Below are 14,587 nucleotides of genomic sequence, written 5' to 3' on the forward strand. Positions count from 1 at the left end.
TGCCGCCGCGACACGCGCTCGCCGCCCACTCCTGCCCTGCACCGTTCGCCCAACGCATCCCGTCTCCGCCCGCCGTCCCGGGCACGTCTACGTGGAAGCGGGGGAGCCACGCCAGGAGATGAACCAATAGCAGACGCATCCAGCGACTCTTCATGGCTACAGCAAATCCTCCACCGGGCGCGCTCTCGGTGGAGCACCACAATGGCGCCGACCCCTTCCTCGCCGCACCGCACGACGCCCACCGGCAGCGATACTCGGCCTTCGACAACTCGCAATTCTCGCTGTACTTGAACGGATCCCCCCTACAGGCCAAACGCGCTCTACAGGCACACTTGGCAGAGACGACGCGCAGACTGCAGGAGACGTCGCATCTGGGGAGCGCGCTTGTTCAGCAGAGAAAGGAGCTAGAGGACAAGCTGCGCGAGGTCGAGCAGCAGCAGCCAGACAACGACATCGGGCCAGAGCTGCGCCAGAGGCTGGCCGAGCTAGAAAAGGAGTTCAACGAGGTTGGAAGGGAGACGGCTCGCGCCTTCCTCCCCAAGTCTCGCGTACCCAGTGGCGAGACGGATCCCACTGCCGGTGGCTCCATCTACTCCAGCGACGCCATCCAGTCACCCACCAAAGTGAGCGTTCCGTCGCGGAAGCAGAGGAACCAGCAGCCCAGCCGCATCAATGACATCGCCCTGGCCACCGAAATCTCCACCTCTTTGCTTTCCCAGCTCAAGGACCTCCAGGCCGTCCTCCTCGAGAAGGATGACGCCCTCAAGGCGGCTGATCTGGACCGATCGCAGCTCGAAATTGAGGTCGAAGGCTTGTCGCAACGTCTGAGAACATTGGACGAAAGCGAATCGCGACTCAAGGACGTCAACTGGAATCTTGAGACACAGGTTCGCGAGTCGGAAACACAGTTCAAGTCGGCCGCAGACAAGGAGCGAAGCCTCAATCATGCCTTGGATCTCGCACGTACCGAGAGGTCCACTTTGGAGAAGGAGTTGGAAGATTTGAAGCAGATGTATACCAAGCTCAACGACGATCACATCAACAAGACCAAGCAGCACGAGACGGAGCTCTCTAGTCTGCGGCGAGTCGCGGCCATGACGGAGACGGAAAAAGGTGCAATGCAGCGCAAGGTCGAAGAGCTCATGACAAAGAATCAAGAGCTGGCTCAAGCTGTCGCTTACCGCGCACGATCAGAGCATCGTGGCCGATCTGACAGATCGTCTGATGACGATCGTGGTGTCAGGCAGCAATCTCAAACGCCTGAACACTCGCCTGAACCGTCTCCAAGCAAGGCCACTCCGCGCCACGGTATGCTCGAATCGGAAACACTCAAACATTCGCTTCAACACGCCCACCGCATGATTCAGCAACTCAAGAACAATATCCATCGCGAAAAGACCGAAAAGATCGAACTGAAGCGCATGCTCCAAGACGCTCGTGATGAAGTAGACGCTACCCGCGCTCAAGTTGGACCTGGTAGCGCAAGCAAGCGAAGGAAGAGCGACAAGGATGCTTTCAAGAAACCCGCTCGACCAGATCGTCTTGGGGCCTTGCGCAACGTGTCGCACGAGATTGTAGAAGACGACGAGTGGGAAGAGCAAGAGGCCGTGCCCGACACCCCAAGTCGGCCACCGCACCCATCCAACTCTGTACCGGGCTCCTTTCCAAATGCACTCAGCTCCGTCGCGGGAACGAGCGCATACGAAAACCTCGACACTGCCAACGAAACCTCAGATGCTGCTTTCGAGACTGCCAATGAACGCGACGGTATGGCAACTGAGTCCGACGCATTCCAAACCGGAGCCGAGACCCTCGACGGAGACAGCAGCGACCAGCTGACTGAGACCGAGGCCGGCCCTTCCAACTCTGCTGCCCGGCGTAGTCGACCCTCAATCTCACAAGCTGGTCGCATCAATTCCTACCGCAGCACTGCTTCTGCCTCTGGCGATGAATACGATTCCGATTTCAGGACTCCTCTTCACCACAAGACTTCGCGCTTTACGTTAAGAGCTAGAGACAGCAGTTCGCGGAGATCGACGCCGAGAGGGTTAGATTTCTTCGCAGGTACGCCCCCAGCGTCAAGAGACTCGCCCGCGGGCTACGTCAGCAGCAGCAACGAGAACACTCCCGCCCAAGGCAAGAGTCTATTGGCAGAACTCAACGACCTGAGTGGCGATGACGATGATGCTAGTTCCATCGAGGGATCACCAAGTCGATCCAGTGTCGTATACTCAAGCCATGCCACGCCAGATCCACTAAGAAAGGCTGTTCTCGGAAGGTCGCTTCTCCAACCCGATGCTCCCAGGCCAACTATGGTTGATTCGGGCACGATGACCGAACAGGATGCCCCCGAGCCTATTTCCATATCCTCTATATCGAGTCAGAACACAGAACCGTATGCTGCTCGCTTGCCTACATTACAAGTCTCTGCCCTGCATTCGCAAGGCACAAGCCCGCGAGCTTTGCCTCGTCAAAATCTCGACGTCTCCATGGTCACCTCACAAGACAGTGAACCCAAGCTTGCACTTCGGCCAGCCCTTGGCTTCTCTTCCGTCTCCGGTCATGCTACTAGTCCCCAACCCCCAGAGATACCTCAGCTGGCTGTGTCCTCTCTTTCAAGTCAGGGGACCGAGCCAACAATCCCTTCAGCTCCGTTGTTCGCATTATCTCCGCTTCATGCACAAAACACGGCGCCACATGCCGTACCCACTGCTCCTCTGAATATGTCGTCAGTGGCTGTTCATAGCACCGAGCCTCGCCTTATTGCTCCTCCTGCTCTTGGGGTGTCGACAGTATCGTCTCATGGCACTGATCCTATTGTACCAGTGCTGGTGAAGGACATTACACCTTCTTTGGACATCTCCTCCATTTCGCATCAAACTACGGAGCCGCGGAAGGCGACTGCCCCAACCCTAGTGGCTCCAGCAGGTCTTTTTACGTCTGCTATCTATGCACAATCGACCGAGCCCGCACAACTAGCCGAATATGTCTCGACAACGGAGTCAAATCGAAGCCCTGACGATATGCTTCCGGCATCTCCTGCCCAAGATATCGGTCACAGAGAAAAGCGTGCACCACTCCAAATGTCAAGTTTGTCTGCCCACGAGACTGAGCCTAGAGTCACACCCTACAAGCCGACGTTGTTACAGATGTCACCTTTGGTGTCTCGCTCGACTGAGCCCAAGGATTTGCCTCGTGTGGTCCTCTCTGCATCTTCTACGACATCGACTAAGTCGACAGTACCCCGCGCGCCGGGAACCAGTAGACAACAATTCTCTCCACTTTCTGCACAAGTCACGAAACCTATTGCGCTACGACAGCCGCAACTCGTGTTGTCCAGTTTCTCCGCTCGCTCTACGGACCCGGTGGCAGTGGCTAGAGCAGATCCGTCACAACTATCTTCGTTGTCGATCCAGGCATCCAATCCCATTGAACCTTTGAGGGTAGCACCGTCGACCATCTCCGTACTGTCCTCGCTGACTACTGAGCCAATTGGACCCGAGCGGCCAATTCTCGCTAATTTCTCTGGGGTTTCATCTCAGGCCACCACACCCGTAAAGCCAGAACAGATACCACTGCAATTGTCAGCCGTCTGCGTACTGCAGACCGTGCCGATCCCACTACCTGTTCCTTCGGTGTCTCTACATCACAGTTCCGATGTGCGGACTGTTCAAGACACTCAGCCTGAGTCGCCAACGCTCCCGGCATTTTTGCCAACACCGACAAGTCGGCCATCCACAGCAAATCGTGTTTCTGTCCCTGCTATGACATTGTCCCCTGTTGCTGCGCAGGATACTGAACCATTGGCTCCTCCGCGACCTGGTACCGCTCATCGGGCCGCCGCGCCTTCCGTAACCACTAGTGCTTCTTCTCAGACAGAAGCATCGGCGAATAAGCAAGTATCCACGCCCAAGCTCAGCTACTTCGATACTCTACTATCTTGGAATAAGAATACCACGGACGCTAACACCCCACCGGTTGATAGCAGGGATGCTAGCACAGCCTTTCCACCTGTCAGTGTCAATGCCGCCAGTAAGACTCCCCAAACGCCAATGGCCGATGGAGCTACACAGACAATGGTGTCTGCTCAGCAGATCGACAAGCTGCTGCTTGCTCGAAGTCAGCGATGGAGTAGTTTGATAACCACGTCCGGGCTTGAAAAGTCGCTGTCGCCGCCGGAGTCGCCTAGCAAAAAGCATGTCAATGAGACAAGTCGAACACCCAAACGCCCAGGCAGTTCGGGGAGCATGCGCTCTCGCGCTGCAACGCCTCCTCCTCTGCCTTCGGATCATAAGGAAGTCATCGCCGCGGCTTCTCTCAAACCAATCTCCCCAGGCACAATGGGCCCGCCTACAATGCCTGCATCCGCCTACAAGAAGCGACCGCATACGCCTACCATCAAGACTGGTAACAACACTCTCACTCCCAGAACAGGCGGGACCACACCGCGTGTGCGTCGACAGTCACAGCGTAGCGGAGCGTCTTCACCTCTTAGCCGGAGGTCATCACTATCTTCGTTTACTTCGGAAATAGACCAACGCTTCAATATTCCAGGGGGGCCGTCTTTTGCTGCCAATGGATTGCCACCCGGTGCGACAGATCCGCGCATGATCCAGGCCATCACTCAGACGATGATTGGCGAATATCTGTGGAAGTACACTCGCAAGACTGGGCGCGAAGGCATGTCTGAGAACCGTCACCGGCGTTTCTTCTGGATTCATCCTTACACTAGGACACTGTACTGGAGCGACCGAGACCCTCAGAGTGCCGATAAGACGACATTGAAGGCTAAGAGCGTAGCCATCGAATCTGTTCAAGAAGTCGACGACCCTAACCCTCTACCTCCTGGACTTCACCAGAAAAGCTTGCTTGTCGTCACACCTGGTCGATCGATGAAGTTCACGGCTACAACAGGTCAGAGGCACGAGACGTGGTATAACGCTCTGAATTATCTGTGCCAACGGGTCGACGAGAACGATCAGCAAAAGTCGCCAACGAAGTCTGATCAAGACCAGAAGGCAGCTACCGCAGATGAGATTCAAGACGAGTTCAATGGCGGGTATCGCAGCTCTTCTCGGCAAACAGGCCGTTCAAGAGGCTCGATGTCCTCATACGTTACCCGGCGCACATCATCCCGCGATTATGGCCAAGTGCCCACGATTCGACAGTCGCATGTTACACCACATCGTGCAACCTCGACCGAGCCGCTGGCGCATGGATCTGTTTCCAGCCGAATCAACAGCATGCTCCGACCCAGCGTCACTGCTTTACGCGGATCCTTCACTAGTCGGCGAAACAGCAGGACCAGCGCTACAGAGTCGGCCACGTACGAGGAACCCAGCGCGTCCAACATGGATCTCAGTCGTGATATCCATGACCATGTTGAACGTGATCAGGACTTCATGCCCAACGTCCGAGCATGCTGCGATGGTAAGACCCCTTGATTGTTTGCATCAGTGTAGGAAAGCTAACGAGTCCACAAGGCAAGCACGATGTTGCACATCTTCATCAACATTCAATCAAAGGTCGGCACGTCAACTCTTCAGCTTCCAGGCCTTCGCTCTTCGGCTCCATAAGTTCGCGCGCGCAATCCCGAACTGAGTCTCGCACAGAGTCCCGGACTGAGTCACGTACGGAGTCACGTACAGAGTCGCGAACTGAGATGCGCAACGAGCAGCTGCGCCATCAGGCTGAGATGGAGGCAGCGAACTATGGAGCTGGTGCATAATCTCACCTTATACCTGAACCTTTCCTATTTTGTCATCCGCGTTTGTCCCGCACGACGCTTCTCTAGTCATCTGGTCTAACTGACGGTCTCTTTTCCTTTAGCACTAGTCGTTTCGTATGGGGGCCATTCCCATTTTCCTATGTATCTATCAATTCATTTTTCGGCCTTTGGACGTTACACCTCGGTTTGGATCCGGACGAAGCAGAAACTCAAATTCGAATGCGGATTCAAGGAGATTTGTGCATGGCGTTCAACGGTGAAGTATTTCCTGTTTACTCTGCGCAGTTCGCTCGACTGGGGTTGGAGCTGTACACTGAGATGACCTGACGCTTCCCACCTAGACTAGTCTCCGTCTTGTCTCCGTTCTACTAGAAGCGCATCTCAAACATATGCGGCCGATTCATTTTTCTCTCCCGACCTGCAACATTCAGTATTGTTTTACTTGTATATTTAGCATAGGGGCGTTATGTAATGTCTGTACCTGGGCTTAGAAGTGTAGCGTCGACTGTCTCTGGTCAGATTGATAAAAAATAAAACAAGATCGAGATTGATTGCACATTGCATTTCGTCCTTATAGTGCAGATGATTGCTTCTTGCCGAGAGCAAAACTAGACACAATGTCAAAACAGGCTGCAAGAGGGGTCGTCAGTGTGCTATGAATGGAGCAATAGTCTTGCAGCACCAAAACAAATCAAGACGGGATTGTGGCGGTCCCGAATTCCAAGTGGGTACGCAATAACGCCAAGACAGTAGGCCGGGACACTAAACTTTTGCTCCAGCCAACGCGCCTGTCACGTTGAGTCTTTCGTCGACCACGACAACACGAACACCAATCGCGCATCTTGTTTCTGTCAAATCTTCACTTCTGCAACTGCGGGGCAGCATCTGTTTCTCTTGGAACATCGTATATTACGCCTAATAAAATCTCGCCCCGACAAGACACCAAAGCGCGCCACGGCACGCCGTCTAGCTCCGACAGAAAGCTACTGCCATCGAAGGAGGCCCTCTCGCCCCTGCGACCTTACAGCAACGTGGAGCTCGAACCCGAGTCCGGACCGCAAGCATGGCGCGTAATTCCGAAAAAGCGCACTCGATGCTTTTCCGCTTCCGCGCTGCGCAGGCCGCGGAAGCTGGTATCATCGACATATCGCGTACCCGCCGCCCCAAGCTCATCACCTCTGTCAACTCGATTCCGGTTTGCGAGAAATGGCGCGGTCAGGTGCTAAAGGAGATTTCGCGCAAAGTCACAAAGATCCAGGACGAGGCCCTTTCAGACTACCAGATCCGCGACCTCAACGATGAGATCAACAAACTCATGAGAGAGAAGCACATGTGGGAAAGTCAGATAAGAGGCTTGGGGGGACCGAACTACATGAGAGGCGGGCGAGTGCTTGACGAAGAAGGGCGGGAGGTGCCAGGAGGAGGAAAGGGATACAGATACTTTGGACGAGCCAAGGACCTGCCGGGTGTCAAGGAGTTGTTCGAGAGGCAGAGCAGACCGGAAGACGACATGGACAAGGGGCGCGAAAAGAGGAGTGAACTGAGGCAGAAGGTGGATGCGGGCTACTACGGCTACAACCTAGACGAAGAGGACGGCACGCTGCTAGCATATGAAACGGCCAAAGAGCAGGAGGCCTGGGACAATTTCATGTTGCTCGGCGATGAACTGGACGCAAAGCCGAGCAAAACACAGAAGGAGTGGATGGAATTACCCGGTGACGTGGGCGACGGCATACGATGGCGCATCCCAACCCTTGACGAGGTCAACAACGAGCTAGTCGAGCGCAGGAGGAGGAAGCTTCTTGAGAAACTGGGTTGAGCGCGGAGTTTCGGCGGTGAAGTGTGTAGCAGCAGACTACGACTTTCCAAGTGCAGCTTCTACTTGGCTGGGAGACGAGAATCAGACATTGATACCCTTGCCGAGCGACCGGCTTCACAAAACTTATGTAGATTAGAATCATTGGGACAAGCAAGAGCAAGTCCAAATCAGCATGACAATGCAAGTGGTGCATGATGCTCTGGTCATTCATGCTTAGATACCATCAGATGGACTACTCAGCGTATTGTCATAGTGAATGCGAGTGGGTAGCAAACGGATATGCCGTGCACGCGAGCCTTGGTTTCTGGCCCCGGTTGTGGCAAAGCAGTAAGCTTCTCTTGCAGAGTGTCCATGGTCGCACAGGCTCCCGGCCGCTCAAGTTGTGAACAAAGTGTCTTCCTCTCTCAGGTATTCTCCGATATCCGCTTGTCTGAAGGTGACAATACCCGTAGGATCCAGTTTCCTCGCCTCGGCCGTCGATCGTGCACTCACACCAAAGCCCTGATGTTACATGTTAGCCCAAGATTCGGTTCGTCGCTTTACAGCTGGCGGCCGACTTACCAATGGCGTATCGTTCATGCTCAGCACAACAACACCTTGATGTTCCGGGCAATCCTCACTCCACCGTCCGACATGCGCCTTGAGCACATTGCCGCCGTACAGGAAGGGCATCTCGCCGTTTTGCTTGACCCAGACCTTGTATCGTGCGTGCGGGGCGATTACACTCAGCGCGGTGATGTGCAGGCGGAATTTGCCCGTCTTGGTGAATTTGCCCAGGCAGATGCCGAGAGAGAGGAGGTTGTCGCGCGCGACGGATGTGGCAAGATTGGCGAGGGACTCGCGGACGTAGTAGACTCGTGAGCCCTATGCGTTGATTGTTAGCAAGTTGAGCTAGCTGGGGACGGGTGGGGGCGGTTGGAAGAGTGAATACCTGGACGCGGAAGACATTGCGATCCGACCCGCCTGTAGGGTCGGCGATGAGGTTCGATATGCCCTTTCCGCAATACGTCGCGAGCTTCTCAAAGAGCGTCTTGGTCTCTGGTTCTGTGAGCGGCCTCATCGTGGGCGTATGTAGACAAGTGCTGAGTTGAGGTTGGGGCTGGGCGCATGTTCGCAAAGTCGACCTCTGCTGCCAAAAATTTGTGGGGCGCATGCTAGCCGGGCTAGGCTCCTCCGCAGCCTCCGCCAAAATTTCAGACAGTCGGGTGTGCAATCCCCAACCAAGCCTGACCGTCGCCCACATCGGCCCACGAGCACCTGCGCCATGTCTCGCGTCCCGGCTGCGAAGAGAAGGCGGCTGTCTCCGCCCGAACACGGCGAGCATGCCAGCGGCGCGGCCGAAGACCACCAGGCAAGCTTCGTGAAGAACGCCGCGAAATGGCATCTCGAACAAGACTACGAAACGCGACCGCGCAGACTGAAGAAGCAGAGGGAGAACAAGAAGCTGCCCGTCAGGACAACCGAGGGATGGGTAGCGGCGCCGCCCAATGCGCAGGATATCAAAGAGGAAGAATCCGACAGCTTTCTCGCCTCTGGCAGCGACGACGGGGCGCTCGAGGCGTCGCATCTACAAGACGTGGACGAGGAGAAGCCCAAGATACCAGCGCGACAACAGATACTCGACGCCAAGGAAGAGCTTGCGCGCATAGCAGGTCTGGTCAACGAGGACCCCGAGGAGCACGTTGGAGCGCTCAAGGCACTGCAAGCCCTCGCCGACTCGGACAACACTACCGTCAAGAAGCTGGCGTTGGCGACACAAGTCTCCATCTTCAAGGACATTATCCCCGGATACAGGATTCGGCCGTTGTCGGAAGAGAAGATGCAAGAGAAGATCTCAAAGGAAGTCAAGAAGTTGCGGCAGTTCGAGCAGAAGCTGGTATCCAGCTACGAGGCATATGTAAAGCACCTCGCGAGGCTAGCAAAGTCGAGCGGATCGGACAAAGAGCACATGGCTGGTCTGGCAACAGTCGCTGTCAGCTGCGCATGCAACCTGCTCAACTCGGTGCCGCATTTCAACTTCCGTGGAGAGCTGTTGAAGATTCTCGTTGGCAAACTTAGCACGAGGAGGGTGGATGCCGACTTTGTACGATGCAGGGAGGCCATGGAAACCCTGTTTGAGAACGATGAGGATGGCAACGCTGCGCTGGAAGCCGTCACCATGTTGACAAAGATGATGAAGAGCCGGAACTACCACTTCGACGAAAGCGTGCTGAACACGTTTCTGCACCTGCGGCTACTATCAGAGTTTGCGCAGAAGGCCTCATACCATTCCGTCGACAAGGCTGAAGACCCAATGGTCAATGGCAAGAAGATGAAGCAGAAGCGCGAGTTCAGGACAAAGAGGTTACGAAAGGAGCTCAAGGAGAGGAAAGCGATCGAGAAGGAGTTCAAGGAGGCGGATGCAGCTGTCGGTCACGAGGAGCGTGACAGGATGCAGGCTGAGACGCTCAAGATGGTGTTTGTGGCATACTTCCGAATCCTAAAGGCTCGCTCGCCCAAACTCATGGGTGCGGTGTTGGAAGGTCTGGCACGATACGCACACCTGATCAACCAAGATTTCTTTGGAGATATCCTGGAAGCTCTTCGAGACATCATCGCCACCGCCGAGCTTACGGCCGCTGCCGCAGTTGAAGACGACGAAGACGCATCGGATGAAGATGACGATAACGAAGCACCCGAGCGCAACCTTACGCGCGAGTCTCTCCTTTGCGTCATTACAGCCTTTGCACTACTCGAAGGCCAAGACGGAGCGAAAACAGCGTCAGTCTTGAAACTCGACCTCAGCTATTTCATCACCCATCTCTACCGCACACTACATCCTGTCGCATTGAACCCGGACATCGAACTCAGCTCCAAGTCTCTCCATCTTCCCGACCCCAACGCTGCGACATCACATGCCGACACCGCAAAAATCAACGTACAAACCACCATCGTCCTACTTATCCGCTCCCTCTCCTCCGTCCTCCTACCCGCCACCTCAATTCGCGCCGTTCCGCCCCTCCGCGTTGCAGCTTTCGCCAAACAACTGATGTCCATATCCATGCATCTCCCCGAGAAGTCTTGTACCGCTATGCTTGGGCTAATAAATCGTGTCACCAAGACGCATGGCAAAAAAGTAGCGCCTCTATGGAATACAGAGGAGAGACGGGGCGATGGAGTGTTTGATGCACTGAAACCTGAAATCGAGGGTAGTAATCCTTTCGCAGGGACCGTTTGGGAGGGAGAGATTCTGAGAAGACACTTTGCGCCTAGTGTGAGGGAGGCGGTGAGTGGTCTGGAGAGGAATATTTTGGAGGCTAGTAGATAGATGGGGTTTTCACAGTGGTACAACAAAGCTGCGTCAGAGACACCGATGAACGAGTATCCCGGGAGCTCCGTGGTCATGGGGTGTACAGATGAGGATACGAGTAGAAGACAGAATGAAAATGACCGGAAGAGCAACGATATCGAAAGATGGCTTGGCTCATGCGATGGTGCATGGTGATACTCGTCAGTTGCCTTCGGATCTTAAACACCGAGGTGTGGGACCTACTGCCGACATACGTCTCCGGTAGCCACGTGGGAGACTTGATAATTTTCGAATAATTAGGACTTCTTGATCGATGCTTGACTGGCGAAGAAAGCTACGTATCAACAGATACCTTGGGCCTTGGCGCTTGAAGTCTACACGACGTCTCCCGACCAGCAATCTGGACGTACGTGACTGCACACGTTACAACCTAGAAATTAAACTCGCCACTGGTTGTGAAAGGTTTCTGGTGGTCATTTATGCGACAGGGAGTACTCTAGACAAGGATGTTTTACAGGATGTATGGATCCCACTCACTCCAGAGGCCACTGAGCAATGTACCTCCGATTCCGATGGCGATTCCGATGGCCGGGATTGAGACGACCTCGGGACGCCCAAGGTCAAACCTCGTCGATCTTGGGTCTGACATAGTACTCACTGCATCTTATAGTGTTCTACCCTCTCGGTCGGAAAGCTCCGACAAGAGGGATGGATGGGTGGATTTGTTACCGGCTAAATAACCATGCCTTCATTTCAACGAACCGCCGGCATCTAGCGTCTTTCTCGCATAGATTCGCAGATCCATGCATGGGTCATGTCGTGCGAGCATCTACTGCGACGTCGGTTTACGCCCATCTCCGCTGAGCTTTCGAGTGTCTCTTTGGCATTTTCGTGAAGCTTTCTTGGACGTCGGAAACAGATAGAACCATTCCTACAAACGGCGTACAACAGCTGCGTACAAACTAGAAAGTGTTGCCTAAATCTACCATGCCTTGGCGAGCACGGCACACATCTATGGACCCTGGACGTCGTCCTAGGACGCGCAAGATCTTCAAGATTACTACTACGCCTCGCAGCCATTCATATTAGCCTCACTCTTGGCATGTACTGGCCGTCTCGTCTAGACAGCGTAGACGAAGGTTACCGCCTTGGCGACAGATATGCTTGTAGCATCTACGGCACAACTAGCAAGTGGAGACTGTGAGTACTATTCACTGAACAGAGCTGGTCACTCCCTGACACTTCACTTCAAATGTGATAGAAATACAGCTATTGCCTGTCTTCTGCGCTATTGTCGCTCCAGCTTGCTTTGAAGACCGGTAGTTAGACGCAAGGGACTATTACGCAAGACACTCTACTCAAACTTGGTAGATCTATCCTCGGGCCATGCCTAGCTATACGATGTATCTGAGCCCGTAGCCTACATTTGTTCTAGGTCTTCGATCAAAATCTTGTGTGTTCGACCTGCATCTGCCGAACGCATCACACGCTTCATCCCTCAACATATAACATATTCGCATGTGGAAACTCTTGATACATCAATCAAAGCCCCCATCTAACAAGACTCTTTCCGACATGACTGTCATATAGATCACGGCTGGAAAGATCCGAGCAACTACCTAGGTAATTTTGCCTGTACATCGGCGCTTATGCCCAGAGATCTCATATATAAGTTGGGTCCTGCCTCTATTATATAGCAGTCAAGTCAGTGAGCGCTGCCTCCAAGTCAAAGATGGCAGCATTCCATCTTGGGGCGCTGTATGTCCTCTTCATCTCACTGTCCGTACTACAAATACTCTGTGCCGCAGACGCAGTTGGTGATCTGCAGACCAAGGGCCGAGCAGCCATCGACGCCGCCATTGCCAACTCAACAACGTGTACCAAAGACAAACTCCGCGTACGCCGAGAATGGTATGTCCAAAGGCACCCTAGGACTTTTCCATACCTACACCGCCAGCTAACATGTACAATCAGGGGCAGTATCAGCGCCTCGGAAAAGCGCGCCTACATTGCCGCCGTCCAGTGCATAACCAAAGCGCCCTCCAAGCTCTCTACCGTGTACCCCGGCGCCAAATCACGGTTCGACGACTTTGTAGCAATTCATATGAAATACACGCTCTCAATCCATGGCACAGGGAACTTCCTATCCTGGCATCGATACTACACGTTTGCGTATGAGAACGCGTTGAGAGTCGAATGTGGCTACAATGGTACCCAGCCATACTGGGACTGGGGACGATGGGCAGCCAGCCCAGAGACTAGCCCGATTTTCGATGGCAGCGACACGAGTATGAGTGGCCAGGGCGAAAAGGTGCAACATAATAGCAATGGGTTGAAGCCGGCTGGCAACGGGGGAGGATGTATTGCCAGTGGGCCGTTCAAGGGTATGATGGTTAACCTGGGGTATGTACCACCTTCCATACTTGTAGTGCCATACTGCCCCTGCCGGTATCCTATATGTGCATCTGCTGACTTCTCCCAGACCGCTGGCAGCAATGGACAGTCCGCAGGCTCCACGTAATCCACGATCAGATGGCTTTGGGTACAATCCTCGGTGCATCAAGCGCGATATCAGCAACTACCTTACGCAACTGTACGCGACGACAGATAAGACTGCTGCTTTGATCACAAGCAGCAGGACTATCGCAACATTTCAAGATGTTATGCAAGGAGCGACGGGTGTCCACGGGGCGGGACATTTCACGGTTGCTGGTGACCCGGGGAGTGATTTCTATACTTCGCCTGGTGGTGAGTACCATTCTTTTTCTTCATTTGCGGCTTCCCAACTGATCAACGCGATGCCGCAGACCCATATTTCTACCTTCATCACGCCATGATCGACCGTGTATGGTCTATTTGGCAGAGCCAAGACTATCCAAACAGGCAGCAGGTTATCGCAGGTGGCACGTCAATGATGGGCGGTGGGAGGGCGCAGAGTTTGGAGGATACTGTAGACCTGGAGGTGTTGAATGTAGACGGCAAGGCATATAAGATCAAGGATTTGGTTAGCACGGTTGCCGGACCGTTCTGCTACGTCTACGAGTAGTTTACGCGTCGACGACTGTCACAAGCCGGGGCCTCGACCTTTGAAGTGTAGAACGTACGATATACCAAGCCTGGATTCGAGCTTGGGCTGAAATAGCTTGTAGATGCTAGCATATCTTTGAACAAGTCAACCGGGGCAAGTGAAGAGATGGCCTTTGTTATAAGCAGTACGTTATATATTGATGGTCCTCAGATTAGCTCTCCTGCTGTCCTCAGAAGGAACCTCGTCCATTCCCCATCGATTAGTCTTTCGACCTCTCAGCAGGCAATGATCGGGCTCCTCAACTCGACTTTGGCTTTAATGCCCCCACAGGGACATCATCACTGGACCCCTTCCGCCCGTCTGTAAAACAGGACTTTGAAAAGAAAACAACCCTCTAACACAAGCACCACCACCTAGACCCACAGACCCAACGACAAAGACCACGCATCCCCACGACCAGCGATGCCACAAGGGCAAAGGCGCTCGGATTGAAAACTACTTTTCATGTCGTCAAGAGCGAACTTCGTCCTCCAAGCTTGTTAGGCGAGGTAGCACGGCGCTTCAACCTTTTTTATTCTTCCTCAGTGCGCAGTGGGAAAGGCTGGGGCTGGAGTCTGGTGATGGTGAACCCAGTGGCTTTGCGAAATCGCCTCCATCAGCGTTGTGCAATGATGAGTTGAGCGATGTGGCTACATCTAGTATGATGGCGCACTCCCTCCGCTT

General features: G+C 54.1%; 5 protein-coding genes across 5 annotated transcripts; 4 read left to right on the plus strand and 1 right to left on the minus strand.

Annotated features, from left to right (window-relative positions):
- Nucleotides 1-152: 152 nt before the first annotated feature.
- On the plus strand, nt 153-5,728 carry J4E78_007816 (uncharacterized protein; the record flags this gene model as incomplete). The annotated part of the gene is made up of 2 exons (XM_049368419.1): nt 153-5,430; nt 5,649-5,728. 2 exons carry the CDS (start codon nt 153-155, stop codon nt 5,726-5,728), a joined length of 5,358 nt encoding a protein of 1,785 aa, XP_049220073.1.
- A 1,063-nt stretch (nt 5,729-6,791) lies between these two features.
- Nucleotides 6,792-7,547, plus strand: ISY1 (NineTeen Complex (NTC) component; the record flags this gene model as incomplete). The annotated part of the gene is made up of 1 exon (XM_049368420.1): nt 6,792-7,547. The coding sequence occupies one exon, from the start codon at nt 6,792-6,794 to the stop codon at nt 7,545-7,547; it is 756 nt and encodes a 251-aa protein (XP_049220074.1).
- Nucleotides 7,548-7,922: 375 nt separating this feature from the next.
- On the minus strand, nt 7,923-8,607 carry NIP7 (ribosome biosynthesis protein nip7; the record flags this gene model as incomplete). Its single annotated transcript, XM_049368421.1, has 3 exons — nt 7,923-8,048; nt 8,109-8,411; nt 8,479-8,607. The coding sequence occupies 3 exons, from the start codon at nt 8,605-8,607 to the stop codon at nt 7,923-7,925; spliced, it is 558 nt and encodes a 185-aa protein (XP_049220075.1).
- Nucleotides 8,608-8,811: 204 nt separating this feature from the next.
- J4E78_007819 (uncharacterized protein) lies at nt 8,812-10,854 on the plus strand (the record flags this gene model as incomplete). The annotated part of the gene is made up of 1 exon (XM_049368422.1): nt 8,812-10,854. One exon carries the CDS (start codon nt 8,812-8,814, stop codon nt 10,852-10,854), a length of 2,043 nt encoding a protein of 680 aa, XP_049220076.1.
- Nucleotides 10,855-12,568: 1,714 nt separating this feature from the next.
- J4E78_007820 (uncharacterized protein) lies at nt 12,569-13,882 on the plus strand (the record flags this gene model as incomplete). The annotated part of the gene is made up of 4 exons (XM_049368423.1): nt 12,569-12,747; nt 12,811-13,239; nt 13,319-13,584; nt 13,644-13,882. 4 exons carry the CDS (start codon nt 12,569-12,571, stop codon nt 13,880-13,882), a joined length of 1,113 nt encoding a protein of 370 aa, XP_049220077.1.
- Between the last annotated feature and the right edge of the window lie 705 nt (nt 13,883-14,587).

Source organism: Alternaria triticimaculans, assembly GCF_023758025.1.
Source record: "Alternaria triticimaculans strain BMP 0046 chromosome Unknown scaffold_12, whole genome shotgun sequence".
Lineage (NCBI taxonomy): Eukaryota > Fungi > Ascomycota > Dothideomycetes > Pleosporales > Pleosporaceae > Alternaria > Alternaria triticimaculans.